At 38.4% G+C, this 16,288-nt stretch overlaps 1 protein-coding gene across 1 annotated transcript in view; it reads left to right on the forward strand.

Annotated features, from left to right (window-relative positions):
• LOC117777906 (cadherin-18-like) overlaps positions 1–16,288 on the forward strand; it is a 147,064-nt gene that overhangs the window by 21,376 nt on the left and 109,400 nt on the right. Inside the window, exon 2 of the mRNA XM_034613002.1 lies at positions 5,779–7,217. Within this exon, the coding sequence (XP_034468893.1) occupies positions 6,300–7,217 (918 nt within the window). The 5' untranslated portion in view covers positions 5,779–6,299. The remainder of the gene's footprint in view (positions 1–5,778; positions 7,218–16,288) is intronic.

The raw sequence follows: 16,288 nt of genomic DNA on the forward strand, positions 1-16,288 counted from the left end.
CTAAAATGAACTTTTCAAACACTACAGGATCAAATTCTTCTTTTGCAAGAGCCTGAGGTGTCTTTCTAGTTTGGCTTACTGTGTTAACATGTTTAAATTCAAACCATCTTCAAATGCTGTATTTAAGGACATTAGTGATACAAACAACAACTGTTTTGTTTTCAGTTCTCTTACTGAATTATTTAATTTAGATTTGATGCAATATACACAGAAGAAGAGTTGGTGAAATAAAAAGGTTAAAAATGAACGATTACAACTAATAAAACTAAATAATTTAGCTCATGCTGACTTTACCGTTGCTGTATATTGTTTTATTTTCCCAGTTAAGTATTGGTAATATATTGCTGCTGCCTTTAACTAAAGAGACTGACTTGTCACACTGCAATCAATCACATTCGTAATATGATCAATTGTGTTTTAAAAAATGCTACTGCAACACAATAAAACATGGATCTAACCACACACACAATAGTCCTCATTAAACATGTTTAGCAGAGCCAGCAGTTGTATGTGTTTATAGTTCATCTGTCAGTGATGTGTCGTCGGAGCAACTTCTACTGTGACAGCTATAAACAGGGAGATCGCATGAATTTAGGTGCTACAAAAACGGCTCCCAAAAGGAAAGTGGTCACTGTCGGGTTTTATAACAGACGATCAGACTGAACAGTGACCTGTATGAAGAACCTGAGGCTGCAGGTTTTTTCAAGTGAAAAAATGTGTTTAAAATGAACAGAAACTTTTTACTTTCGACTTACTAACTCCACGGGAGGTTATGATAAGGCTAAGGTTAAGGAAGGGTTGAGGCACACTGGCAGTGAAAGCTGCCATTGGACGTAAATCTTGAGGAGCTGAATTGTCTAATATTGACAATTTACAGGGTTGAAATCCTGTAGATCCTCTTAAGAGGCAAGGCAAGGATAGGTACATTTATTTGACTAGCACAACAGGGCAATTCAAAGTGCTTTACATAAAATACAAAAGGCATCATGACAATTTTTTAAAGCAACATAAGACAATACAAAAAAGCATTTAAAAAAGAAATTAATAGTTAAATACAATATGAATAGAATAAGAAATAAAAGAGTAATTATTTGATTTAATAAAAAGCTGTGGCAAACACGGAAAGACTTCGGCATTGATTTAAAAGAACTAAGATTTGGAGCTGAAGTGCAGTTCACTGGGAGCATGTTATGCAAAAGGTGGAGCATAACAGGGCTAAGTCTACTCAGTCTGGAGTTACACGATGTAACCCAGCTGATTTTTTCTATTGTCCATTCTCCTTTCAAATTAATAATCCATGGGCACTAAGTAACCAGGGTTTTCTCTCTTATTACAGCCTATTAGATCTATGAAGCTTCAGCGTGATCTTTCTGTACATATAATGCTGCCTGACTCCTGAGCTGTCAAAGGATTCATGTAATTGCAGTAGTATGGCAGCTCTGTGCATTCGTAGGAACATGTATAATGAGCTCAGACCGAATGGCTGGCATCAAAGGGACTTGAGAAAAGCAGGTGGAACGTTGTATTATCCTCCAGAGATAAATGATTTATTGATTGATTGATAATGTGTTTACCCAGAGAGAGAGCAATGCTTGTTTTTAATATTTGAAGAGCTGTAATTTATTAATGTGCTCAAATTGAAACCGTTTTTCGGTTACAAATTTATTGTATACAGTGTATCTGCTGTTTTGCATCAATAAAAGAGAAATTCCAGCATTTCTGTTGATGGAGATGTTGTTTAAATTCTACCAAGGACACTGGTTTTCTGAGCCTTGAGGTATCATTAGTAAATCATTAGTCACAATCAAATAAATCGACCAATTAATTTCAAAATCCACCAACCAAATCCATTTTAATATGGCAGTGTATTAATATTGAAAGGACCGAGTAAACAGCTTATATGTGATAGTTTCAAAAATAATCTCCTCCAGTACAAGGAGGCCCTCCATTAATATCATGTATTACATATCCACATGGTTTCTGGCACAAATAGCTCCTTAGCGCAAGTTAATGTATTCTCACTCTTTCCCGTGCTCATTTCATTATAAATCAATTACAGGTCTCACAAAACAGAGACAGAGGAAGAAATAAAAAGGGGAATCATTTCAGCAGAGGCTTCCGCAGCCAGGCTCCATCACTGATGAAACAGTTATTGCTTGCATATTGTCTGTGCCCTGTTTCTACATCTACATGCTTGCACATGAGGATGGTACAGCTGATAGGTGAAGTGATTTCAACTGAAAGTCCTGTAAAAACACAGACAGAGCATTTTGACAGGTGGATTTGAAGCTTTTGTCAGATGCTGTTATCAACTTTCTTCTCTGCTTGAAGTATGCAAATGTGCTCATTGTTAGAAGAGAAGACAAAAATCTGGATTGAACAAGTGGGTAAGTTAGTTTGCAGGAGAGTGGAAAAACTCAGTGACAGACAACGGTATATGTAAATCACAGTTCTTTAAAGGCGCTATTTGATACAAACTTTAGCATTGTTAATTTGAATTGGCAGATGTATACATGTAATTTCAGGGTCAAACTTCAGTTTGTTACTCACCAAGAGACTCTAGTCTCCATCAGGGCTAACTCACAATAATGGCAATACTCTTGATTTGTGGGGGTTAGGGTTAGGGTTAGGGTTAATAAGCTAATAAGTATTGATAACTTATTAGTGTCTGATCACACGTTTTTTACACTGTTTGCAACGCCAGGACCCAATTCAATGCATGGCCCATTGTCACACTCCCAACAGCAACAGTTGTGCAGACAAATTTGCAGATGTCTTTGCCAGGAGTAAGAATATGGCTTCCCCTTACCACATCACTGACTTTGTGTGTTCCTATGCTACAATGTTTGTCATCGTATGTCATTGCCCAACTGAAAAATGGATGAACAATAAGATACACTGTCTTAAAAGAGAGTGAAGAAAGGTGGAAAAACACTGAAGTGATAAGATGGTGAACCTTGCTTCTCCCTGTTTTACACCCTGTTTTGGTGGTCAGGATGTAGGTTCAACTATTGCCTTCATGTACTCCTGGGGTTGACTGCCTAGCCCATGTTTTTTTATTGTGCAAGTTTAGCACATCGTTTCAAGAATTCAGTCATTGTCTACCAAATGCTTCCCCATCTAGCACTCTTGACATATTACAACCTCTCTTTTTAAAGATGTTTTTAGTTCTTTATGTAGTAGTATTTAAAGCATGCCAGTTTTCAACCACTCTTAAAAAAACAGTCACTGTCAATCTACATCCAAACTTCTTTTAATTTGTACAATCTTTGAAAAAGCAATATATAACTTTTACAGGCCCTGGACCACATTGAAATCCAGTCTAGTTTTCAGGGTAAAATAAAGAAAACTGCTTTGCTCGTGGTTTCAAATGATAATATAATATAATGTGTGCCAATGCAAGGGCAGCCATTGACACTCTTGACCACTCAATTCTTCTTAGTATACTTGGAGGTATACCAGGGACGTCCCGTGACTGGTTTGCCGTCTATTAGTTGGACAGGAGTTTTTCTGTGGCCACTGCTTATTATGTCTCTTCACATGCTTGGCTGAAATGGGGTGTAGCCCATGGCTCAATATTTGGTCCTATTCTTTTCTCCTTGCACATGCTACCATGTACTCACGTAATTTCCTGATTTTAGTGACTTTCTTACTGCTGTTATGCATATATATTTTGACTTTTTTGTAAACTTTGTATGGCTGTAGGACTGTAAGATAGATGTAAAGGACAGGATCTCAGGTAACTTCCTCCAACTTCACAATAGCGTCCTCATCATATACCTTAAGAGCCTTTCTAAGCAAACAAAACAACAGTGTGTTGATCTTTTTGCAGAAAATGTTCAGTAAACCCAGAAAAATCCAATCCTGTTTCCTCTAACCAAGAAACAAACTTGAGCGTTGTGTAACCGCTAAGCCCTGGATCTGCTGAATGGTTGTCGGTTGTCTGTTGTTCACACTGGCAATGTGCAGAGCTGCAATGTGAGGTTTCTGGTATGATTACTGTATTTCCTCAAATAAAGGTATGTAGAGGGCGGACTCTACGGTACAAAGCCGTTCATCTCCCGGTCCCATACATAACAATAAAAACCTTGTTAACACAAATGAATGTAGTCAGAAATGCAAGAGTGCTTTACTTTGTAGCAGGAACAGGAAGTGTTGCAAATATTTATGTTGCGACATATTCAACAGATAGTGGTCACTGTCCATTCTGCTGTGAACCATGAGCAGTACGCGGAGAAAACAGCCTAGATTCTCTAGAAGAGCAGCGCAGCTCATGCAGCCAGTGTGCATTACTTACGTATGATTCAAATAGGCTCAGCTTGATAGCAGAAAGGACAGGTTCATCTAAAAATTACATATTTATAGTGTGTATCTGAACTTTTCTTTATCTAGAGAAACTGACGTGTATTATTATAGGATATTTTGTGAATTGATTTGAAATAATGAGTCTGTGAATGGCTGTGGACAAGGTTACAATTAGGCTTGAATCTAATTAAGGTAAATTTATTTATAATCAATAATACACGACATTGTTAATATGTGAACATTTGATGAGATCATTTTTAACAACACTACCTGTCAGTCTAAGACTTCACACTTCAACATTTGACGGATAGCCATTGCCTTTTTTTGACAGCTATTGCATGGATACTCTGGAAATTTGGTACAGAAAGTCAAGGTAATTCAATGTAGAATCTATCAGTACAGCCTCACAGAGAATTGTGGTTTATACGAAATCATCTCTCCTGTTTATGAATATAATGTTTCAGCTCACTCGCACAGTTTTCACTCTTTAAATTACTTCAATCATCTATAAAGGTGATGGGTCCCACTGAATTCTCATGGGACTGGAGGATAATCAAATTGTGTTGTTAGGATTAAGATAGGATGGGAACGGCAGCTGGCAGGGCTCATGAAGACACTTCCTACATTCATGTGTGGCTCCAACCAATTTAGCATTGCTTGTTTAGCTAAACCCGTCGGTTTTACATTAACGTTTTGGTTCAGTCACAGCACTCACACAAACAATGTTTCCGAAAAACAACTTTAAGAACTCTGCAATAAACATTGAAATCAGTGACCAGCCAGTTAAGAAAGTTGAACAGAGGACTGATATAAAGCAAAAAAAATGAATGTTGGACTTGACAATGTTAGGTATGCTGTGTCTGTCTTGTTTTGCAGAATCTTTTATTCATTTTTTTCCTTGCATTTAAATATGACCTTCCATAAATCGACATTATCTTCTTTAATAAGTGTTCAATACATTACATTACATGTCATTTGGCAAACGCTTTTATCCAAAGCGACTTACATTAAGTGCATTCATCATCTATGAAGGGCCATTTAGGGGTTCAGTGTCTTGCCCAAGGACACTCCGGCATGCAGATGGGGAAGACTGAGGATTGAACGACCGCTCTGCCCCTCAGCCACAGCCGCCTCTGTGTTGGCTTTGATGCTTGGTCTGCTTTAGAAAAACAAGTTTCCACTCTGAATGACAGTTGCATGATTATTTATTTGTTTATTTTAAGCAACATTGCTGAGTGATAGAATTTCTTGAAATTAGTCTTCTATAGATAATCGACTATCACCGAGATTTTCAAAGACAAAGCAACTATATAACATTACATTACATTACATTTCATTTAGCTGATGCTGTAACTTGTTGTATTCAAGCAGAAATTTTACTATATTGATTTTATTTTTATTTGTCAGATTTCAGGGGTTAGGATTAACTCTGATTGATTGATTTTCTTTTCTTTCCTTCTTTCTTTCATTCAGGAAAGAAGACATTTGATGAGCCCAGACCCAACCATCTGCACCTGACTTTTGTTTTCAACATCAAAATACACTTCTGGCAGATTTTGGCCAGAAGACATATTGCTGTGTTGAAGCACAAGTACGCTATGGACTTAAGTTGTACCTACTTGGATCCTAATTTTACTTTTGGACAAAGGCTGTTTCTAGTCTGAACTTCTCATTAAAATCCAAATGGACTTCATGGGTATGAACAACGTTAGGAGGAAGAAAATGAAACCTCAAATTCCAAGTAACATCTAATGTCCACACATATTTTTTAGTTGTGAACCAGATTATGGAGTTTGTTTTTATTTTTCTGAGGGAACTGTATGAAATGATTCTTTGGACTGCACCATGTGGGCATTCCTGGATACGCTGCACTGGAAAAAGGACTGCAAACCTGAGGGTTTGAGTGTATTTGTGGGCGTGTTTGTGTATGCCCAAGGTGGTCTGACACAGTGGAGGTGAGAGGGGAACACATTTCCAGACCATTTTTCTTTACAATGAGAGTTCCAGCCAGTGCGGCTGCAGTTTCCTGTCTTTGTCCTCTGGTGGTCTTCCTATGTGTTGTCTCCCAGAGTTGTTATGGGACCCGGGTCAATCTGAGCCCTCACACAAACCCCAACCTGTACCCAAACCAGAGACTGATATCAGTACCTGAACCAACCCCAATCCCAAGCAAAAGTCCTGACAAACATAAGACTGCTCTGATGCCCAGCCAACCCTTGAGCTCTGCCAAATATGTCTGGAGCAAGTTTCAGTTAAAGCCAAGACTTGATACTATGTTCTATCTCACAGACACCCACATGCCTAACCAGCCCAACCTTCCGTCAGCAATCTCTCAGGCTGCATCAAGCTCAAACACTAGACTCAAACACGGTTCTGATTCAAAGCAAGGGTTGCCATACAAATCAACATCTCAGCAGGTGGCAAGACACACCTTGAACAATCCCAAGCAAGCTTCAAGCATCAACTCCAAAACCGTACCAAAACCAAGGCTTGGATCTTTGTTTCAGCCTAAGCCTAAGGCAGGTCCCAACTCCAAGGTAGTGACTGGGCCTAAGACTAATCCTGAGTCAGTCCCCAGCACTAAATTATCTTCAATTTTCAGTCCTAATCAAAGGTCCAACACATCTGATAGGATGAGCCCAAGCACCTCCTACAATGCCAGCCCAGCTTCGCTATCCAATCCCAAGTCTAATTCCAAAGTCAGACCTTCTTCACAAACAAATACAAATGCAAAATCGGACGCAAAGATCACCCCCTCAATCTCCAGAACAGCCACCAGAGCACAAAGGAACCAGACCAAGTTGTTGGACACAGACAAGGATTCTCACCATAGGCCCAAGAGGGGCTGGATCTGGAACCAGTTCTTTGTTCTAGAGGAACATATTGGACCTGAGCCTCAGTATGTCGGAAAGGTAAGATATCTTAATTTTTCTACTTTGCAACCAGTAGATCTATTTTCCCTTTTTTCTTTTTAGAACATGTCTTGATCATTAATCAAGTACTTTTTTTACATTTCTTAAGCTTTCTTGTTTATCCCTTGTTAAAACCATTTCTCATGTCAGAGTGTATTCTGGATACATGCAGTGATTTCTCTATCCAATTGAGCATCATTATCTTTTATTTTTCAGCAGAATCTTAAGTGTTTCCATACTGAGGCCCATTTTTAAACTCAGTATTACATGCAAAATATAGTAGTACACAACGTTAATGCCCCCAGTTATTTTTGTAATGAGTCACAAAAGTAGCAGTCACAGATAATGGTAGGAATAGAAGGTACTTTTAAAATGTTGCTCAAAGAGTTTGGTGACAGAAAGGCAGTCAGTGATCAAAATAAAAAGAGCTGTGAATTAAAAAAGAATGGGCATGGAGTGGGAAATGACATTGTATACTGCAGCCGAAATGAAATTTGCCATGGGAGGAGACCACAAGCAAAGGGCAGATCATTCCGGAGTTCGATTTAAAATATCTTACAGCTCCTCTATTATCTATACCACTTATCCTTAGAGGGTTGCAGGGGGACTGACGCTGATCCCTACTGACATTGGGCATGAGGCCACATAGAATTTCTTATGGCTAAGTGGCGAATCTGTAAAAATTGGAGGTACTTAAAATGTTTCAATTGCCTATTTCTTTATTGCTGTGTATTTTCAATGTATTATTCATAACATACTGTAACTGTATTCCAAAACAAAGTCATACTGTTGGCATCATTTCAAACATAGAGACACTCGTAGCCTCAAGCCTTCAGAAGTTTAATTGTTGTTATTTCAGCCCATATTTTGAAAAGGTCACAACATATTTTCTGAAGAGAATTCCAATAACTGCACAGCTGGTGAATAGGGTGGGAAATGCTGAATATTTAGGAGGAAAAACTGTTAGAAAGCTCACAGGTACAATCAATATATAAATGAATAAATACTTGAGCCCATTATCCAGTGCAGCCAACCTGGGGGAAATCTCTCTGAGGTAGAGATTCTGTTTTTTTCAGTGTTTTCTACAGGACTCTCTGAATGTGAATGTAAAAATAACCTTGAAGCATGTGTGGTACACAGATAGAATGGCTCATCTTTGCATTTTTACTGCATACGCCGGCAACACACAAAACTCTCTTGCACCAAGTGTAGATTGTCCACAATGTTCCATTGTAGATATATAAAGCTGTACCCTCTTGAGTATTACAAGGCATCAAAGGGTTGGTAATCCAGTTAGACACAAATGCTACATACTGGAGAACCATCTCTTATCATATAACTAAAACATTTCACCAGAGAAACAGAGGCTTTTGCTGTCAGATGTTTAAAATCCCAATCAAAAACCAGGACGCAAAGATTGTGACTTTCATCCAAATTACTGGTCTGAATCATTCCAATACAAATTTCATACACAGACAATACAGAGACATTTTTACAAGTCAAACCTTTTCTGGTAATAAGATGCCAACTCAGCATGGATTTTCGGTTTAAGGATTTACAATCAATCTGATGCTACTGCCTTCTGTCTACCCACTGCTGCTCAGTGGGTGGGAGGGACTGAGACATGGGTACCTTTTGGATTCACACATACTGTGTATTGCATTGAAAACTGGTTGTTAATTGCAGGTTGTTTTTGTGTAATTCTACTCAGACTGTTTTTCTAAACACCAAGGTTGCCGCAGAGATTTTTAAACATTACAGCTTTAAATGGAAGCCAAATAAATTCTTTAGGACTTAAAGGATAGACAGACGACAAAATATGTGTTTAAATACAGCGTCCGCTTCCTGCGGGGGACCCGGTCCACGCAGACGATGCCAGCTATTGCGTCACCAGCTTGTCCTGCTGTTACAGACAAAGGATTAAACCAAATTTAGACACATTTAAACTTTCAAATGGTTTGTTTAGTCATGTGTCTATCTGCGGCACAGGCTGAGGAATAAAGGTTTTTGTGAACAGCCACTGAAAGTTATGTCGCTGCTGACAGCCACTGCTTCTGCTCAAAGCATTTCAAAATGCTCCACCTCAGCTTCCACTGCTGGAGAGTTAATGTGGTTGCTCCTAACTCCCTGTTGTGTTGAGCTCAATGTTTCCTAGGGTCAGGGTCAGATTATAGGATTAACTGAATTAACACACTCTTCCCTTTTCCCAAGTGGATCTGTAGTTGAATTATTTGTGGATATGATTTCATCACGGCATTTTAAACAGGACAAATTAGCCAAAACGTCTCCAACTGGTTTGTTTGTTTAAGAGTGTCATTCATCACTTCAGGAAAATCCTGTCAGCAGCAGTTTAAGCTGCACAGAGACAAATACCTCTGGCTAGGAATCTATGCTTTAATAGAAATAAAATCTCAAATGAGTGTGTTGTAGTTAAACATGATCCTGTTTCTCTTGTCAGACACTAAATGACCAAAAAACTGACATTTGATTTGTGGCTCACAAATACTGCCTAATGGCCAAAATAACACAAAGTCCTATGTTTCACTGACATGTCACTGTAACCTTACCCCGTGTGACACTGGTGGATTATTCAGACCCATGGTTACCTTAACCAAGGTTAAAATCAAAAGACTCTCAGACCAGCAGTTCACAAACTTGTGAAACTTTAAAATTGTGTTATATACAAGGCAAATATACCAAGAAGATATTGCTGAGGAATTTTTTTAGAGTAACACAACCAATTGTTAGAGAGGAAAATGTTACTAAACAGCAGATCAATACGGTAAACAAACACACAAAGAAACCTTGAACAGAACCCAGAAGATAGGAAAAGGAACATTTTGTCCAGCACATTTACATAGTAATTGGCAGACATGTTCATTCACAGCTTTGAAGTGAGGTACAATTGAAGCAAAGAAAAGTGTTTTTGAAAAACAGACTCTTTTAAGTGCCAGATGGGGAGAAGACTTTTTTTTTAATTAGGTGCATGAGAATTTGTGGACAAATAGAAAAGTAGGTTAGAGGGCCATAACTTCCTAAATGTGGACACATTCAGGCATTGCACAACAGTGAACCAAACATTTTAAATCCTCAGGGTGAATGTGGGAATCACTTCTTTTTAATTGTGAAAATATGGCTGAAGATACAGAGCTAGAGAGAAGGTGTTTGGATTCCAAACAGGTTTCTCGGGGCAGACTTCTGTGCAATAGGTCAGTATTTAGATCGCATGGTGAGAAATGTATGGATACACTTAAAGGTCCGGTGTGTAAGATTTAGGTGAAATGGATCTATTGGCAGAAATTGAATACAAAATAATCCTAGTGATCTTTTCATGAGTTTGCTTCATCTAAATTGTACGAATGGTTGTTTTCTCTACCCTAGAATGGGCCCTTTATATTGAAATACTTTATATTTACATTGGGAGCGGGTCCTCTCTACAGAGACTGACATGCTTTTTACAGCAGCCCAAACAGGACAAACTAAACACCTTGAGTTTCAATGAAAACTGAAGGTTACCACAGGTTCTCTTTCTAATTGGAAGGGGAGGGTGAGGTCAGGGTTATTCAGCTGCAAAATGCAACTTTACCACTAGATGTCACTACATTCTACACACTGAACCTTTAAAAAAGTTGTTATACATCAGAAAAGAGAAGATAAGATGAGAGAGGATAAGATCATATTTTGGTTACAGCCCCCTTTCCCGCTGAGACCCTTACATGATAAATCGTAAAGATAATGAATGGATGGATGGAAACTAATCCTTTATTAGTCCCACCACTATGGAGGAATTTGCAGTGTTACAGCAGCAACAGGGATTGTAAAAAATGGAAAGCATCAGTAGAACAAGTATGGTAATAAAATAGTAAACATGCAATATACACATAAGGAAATAGGAAAATATAAAGTAGCTATCATTTATACAATGAAGATATTGAAATTGCAAGAGTAAGACATCATTAGTTTCTGACTGAACCTGAATATCTGACTGCTGAGGCACTGGATAGTGAATGATTGGATGGATGAATGATTAACCTAGTTCAATAAAATACCTTATTGAATAAAATAACATGGTAAACAAATGGGAACAAGTGCGTGTAGAGGGTAAACAATTATAATCTACTTTGCAACGTGGCTGGAGTTGGGTGCATTTGCTCAGGGTGTTCAAAAGCAGACACACTGTAGACGAATGATGAAATATAGATATAGGTGATGAAATTGATGAAATAGGTAGAGGAGATATTATCACCTCAAGCTTGCATCCAGGCAACAGGCTGTTGTTATTCAATCCACATACGTATGTGTAGACACACACACACAAACACACACACACACACGGTAATCATCCTCTCACTCCAAATCAGGCTTTGTGTCTGAAGCTGAGGGGAGGCTGTGGCACTGAAAAGTCAGGATGACACTGTTGCATCAAAATACCCCCAAAAGATGTTAACACATAAAGGTTGTGTACACAGTACTCATGTGTCACACTGTGCAACATGGCTAAAAATGGCTGTAAACATAAATGAACACGAGAGGAAGATTTCCATGGGTTGATCTATAGATCTGCAGTGAGACGTCATGGTGAAGACTGACAGGTTTGCATCCAGGCAACAAGCTGGTAAACATAGATTCAAATAATTGAGCAAAGCCCAGATAAACATTTACTGTAAATGTCACTTATACATACTTTGAATGTAGAAAGTGACTGCAGAGGCAATGAAGAGTCCAGATGACATTGTTGATTGATCCAAACTAGAATTTATGACTTGAGACATAGTTTGTGCATCTTCCTGTGCAACATGAGGATATGACGGCCGCAGAGAGCGAGGCCTCTGAGCAGGCCGGGCTCCACTGCTTGTTCAGAAGTTCACTATTGACACTAATGCGACAAATGATTGGATAAAAAGGAGGCAAGGCTCTGAGGACAAACTCAGTAACGTGCTGCTAGAAACCAAGGTAGTTGCCTAACGAGCAGACAAATCAATCAATATACAAAGGACTTCAATATTGCTTGAAGGAAAAAGGTTTGAAATAATTCCATATATTCAACTTTGATATTGCAGTGTAAAAATCTGAGCTCAATGTCCAAAGTCATTTTAAAGCAAAGAGCTCACTGCAACACTTTCTAAGGTTAAGTGCATTTTCCTCACATTTCCGTGTTATTAAAGGTCACTGTTAAAATACACAAGAAAGTTTCTTCATTATAGTGTGTCAGGTTGAGTTTATATACATAACATATTGTAAAAACAGAAGGGGGGATTGTCCAAATGTGCTTTCTAAGTAAACATGGACATAAGGAGTTACCACACATTTGCAAGGATCTAAGGAAACAGATGAAAACAATAAATTACTGAGATTCAAATGAAATCAAATTGATACATTTTGTATTTAGAAAACAGTATTTAGCAAAAATGGTAACAAGACAAAATTATATGATGAAAATAAGGACAAACTAAATTGGGTCAAGATTGATTAAACTACAAAGTGAAAAGAACAATCAATACAAATAACAAATAAACTAAACAAAGAAATATGACACCAAGGAGAGTAAGAAGGCCATCTCTTGAATAAAATCATTAATATATTAAAATAGAGGAGACGGTATAAATAATGAATATCTGCCTGCAAAACATTTTACTATTTAAAGAGCTACTCACAGGTTGGCCACCTCAGTGAATCAGTGTGCAGGAAAATGATGCAGGGAACAGATTTTATATTTTTTCATTTTATTTGACATTCAAGAGGAAAAGAATGTACATTCATATGAATATGAAAACCACAGCTTTGAAAGTACGAGTGTGCTGGGCGTCCAAGAAGACAGGGATCAGGATGAATAACCTTCAATCTGGGAGAGATTCATTTGGGGAGTGAGTGGTGCCTAACAACAGCAAATTCACATCAAAGCAATGCAAAGTTCACTACAATTTTTTTTAATTTAAATTACATATTCAATTTAAATGCAACTTCATTATATAAGTTCAATGTAAAGGGTCAAATAGTGATTTGATTACATAAACTATATTTAAGTTTAACTTATACAAAAAACTTTAATGTTTAATGTATGTGTTTATGTATTCATTTACCTTCATTTATTAAGATCACCCTCAAGTTATTTGATTTATTCACACATCGTCAACATGATATAAAAAACTTAAAAATGACCCTTTAAACTTACATATTATGAAATGTAACTGAAATACATGAAGTCAACTTTTTGGGCATTATTCTTTGTTTATCGTTTGAGTGTTGACATCAGAATACAACAAAACTAGTACTGGTTGTTTAATACCAGCAGGAGTTTTGATATTTACCCATTCCTAGTCCTTCTATTTAAGGGAAGAAGATGACCCAAACGAGGGGTATGTGTATGGGTCCAGCATTCAGGCCTGTAGCATCCTCTTGGTGTGCGCCATGCACACTTGCACTCACCCACTGGTGGAGATTGTTGTGAAGGATGAATCATTTCCACATCCCTGTCGAGCACCACTGAACCCTGAGATGTACATTCATCTTTGTGATGAGGAGTTTGTGCACTGCAACCCAATAGTGTTGGCGTAAAAAAAAAGTACCCAGACAATGAATAATTCTTCTTCTGCTGAAGTTAAAATGTGCTGCTCCCATTTAAAAAGGTGGCACCAAAGACTTGACTTGACTCTTTCCTTAATGCATATCTGAATACATAAAAATATCAGTTTCACTTTAACTGCAGTGGGGAACAAAAGGCTTCCCTCTAAAGGACCCTATCACATGCATGTTCAACAAGAAGCATCCTACAGGCTATTAGAAACAGGAGGTCATGGAGGTGCAGCACCTTTGGGCATGCAGAAGACAATACAGCCCTCCCAGGAAGTTACATTTAGACCGTGTCTAGACAGAAGGTCAGGCCAAGAGCAAGAGAATTATTACCATGCTGCTGCTGACACCCTCAGCTCCCTGTCTGCATGTTTATGTTTTTTTATTTAGTTTAGTAAACCAAAAACCCCGCCAGTCATTTTCAATTTATACAACTCAAAGCCTCATGTAAATAGAAATTAAATAATTCATCGTAAATGCCTGACATGGCCACTGGACAGGTCACCATGCGTGAATGCAGTGAGGCAGATCTAATGTGCACTGACAGTGATGCTGAACTCTTCATGAAGGTGAGGGCTTGAGCTGAGAGTGAGACCCTGGGGAGTTTCAGAGTCTTTCAGTGCGTGTGTGTGTGTGTGTGTGTGCATGAAGGTTATGTTATGTGGCCGACTCACTGAAGGTGGAAACAGATGCGCTTAAGGTGCAAAATGCACGCATAAAGAGGACTGATACACACGCACTGACACACTCGGAGCTCCCCGGGGTGCTCTGACTCATTGTTTCGTAGGGTGCTGTGACAGCTGAGCTACGGTTTTTCTCACTCAGATGATGCCTCGCTTTCTATTGATTGCTCTGAGCATAACGGGGAGGCTGAGGTGCAGGCCCCGGCACCCAGTTCGACAACACACGCATGCACGCACACACACAGGTGCAGAAACTCACATAGTGCGGCTTGACGTTGACTGATGGAGAGAGCTATTCTGCTCAGGGGAAAGCAGTAGAATAGCACAGGTGGAGTAAGGTCAGTGATGGATAGTGAAGAAGAGAGGAAAGCTGCAGCAGAAAGGATAAAAATGTAGATCAAAGAAATGACAGGAAAACAACGCAGCGCTTTGAGAACGAAACTGCATCCACACTAAGCTGGAGAAATATAAAAATGCATGAGAAGAACAAGTATGAACATTAGCGTTTTCAGATATAAAAAAAAAAAAAAACACTTAGAGGAAAAAAAAGTCTAAATGTCTTCTCCATCCTCTTCTGGTTGCCAAGTGTCCTACAAAGCTATAGCATCTGCTGAGGAGTGGGAGAAACAGTCGGGTGTGCTTGAATACAGCTCAACTCACCAATGAGTTGTTCTTACATGTCTGCCTTTCTCTCCCTGTTGTCAGACAAGTGAGTATAAAATAGCTATGTGAACACTACTTTTAAATAGCATTACCTGTTATGTAATCAACCGTAATCCGTGCATTGCCGGAGCAGACATTGATCAAACAAGTATGATCACGGAGCAAAAAAATGAAGTACAGCCACTCTCCTGTAATCAGCTGCCTGAGCTATAATCTTCAGGCTGAGGCATATTTAAGTCACAAATATGTAGACTTCACTTTTACTTAAGGAACGTTGGATTCATTCTTCACTTTTTTCTTTTGTCAACAACAACCATGGAAATCCAATAAGAGACCAAATATATGGGTTCATTCTTTCAGTGTCCTTAAACAGCTGGCGTCGTAGGTTTTACCAAACCGTCCTCAAACAAGAAGAAAACGTGCATAGTCTGGGGACTATTTTCAGTTGAGGATTAATATTTGATCATTCAGTCTTCTGGTGAGTGTTAACAGGAGAACGCTCTGGACAAAGATGGAGCTCTATGGCACAGAGACATAAGATAGATCATAGTTTGGACACACAGAAAATACTTGTTAGTCGGATACATTCATTGTTGATTTTTGACTTTTCATGGGATTTGTTGACAGTGAAAATGTTAGAATATCACCAGATATGCTGCTTAAAACGCGAGATTACAGAGAGTTTGAGGTGACAGAAAGTTCACTTCTTAAATTCACTGGCACCCAACAATGACTGTGTCTGAGCAGGCTTATGTGATTGTTTTCCGGAAGCTCTGTTTCCCTCATCCACATTGCAATGTGAGGCTGGTGTTTTAAGATGTATCCCCTCCGGAGACTTTTCAAAAGCTGTGGATTTCTTTTGTTTGGTTTTTCTTGGTGAAAATATGGGCTTAAACTTGATACAAGGTGAAAAAGTCAAGAACATGACAACATAAACATTTTCACATTTAGCTGCTAAAACAAACCTTAGAATGAAAAACCATTGGAAATATATAAAATATTTTAATTTGTAGGACTTAAAAGCTGAAACATTGTTGACAACGATCCGATGGTTTCTTTTATCCTGCATACCAGTCAAAAACACTAGCTCATATGCTAGAATGTATTTTATTATATGATCTTTACTTCTTGCCCCCCCCAAAACAAAAAATATGT

This window comes from Hippoglossus hippoglossus, chromosome 17 (genome assembly GCF_009819705.1).
Source record: "Hippoglossus hippoglossus isolate fHipHip1 chromosome 17, fHipHip1.pri, whole genome shotgun sequence".
NCBI classification, from domain to species: Eukaryota; Metazoa; Chordata; class Actinopteri; order Pleuronectiformes; family Pleuronectidae; genus Hippoglossus; species Hippoglossus hippoglossus.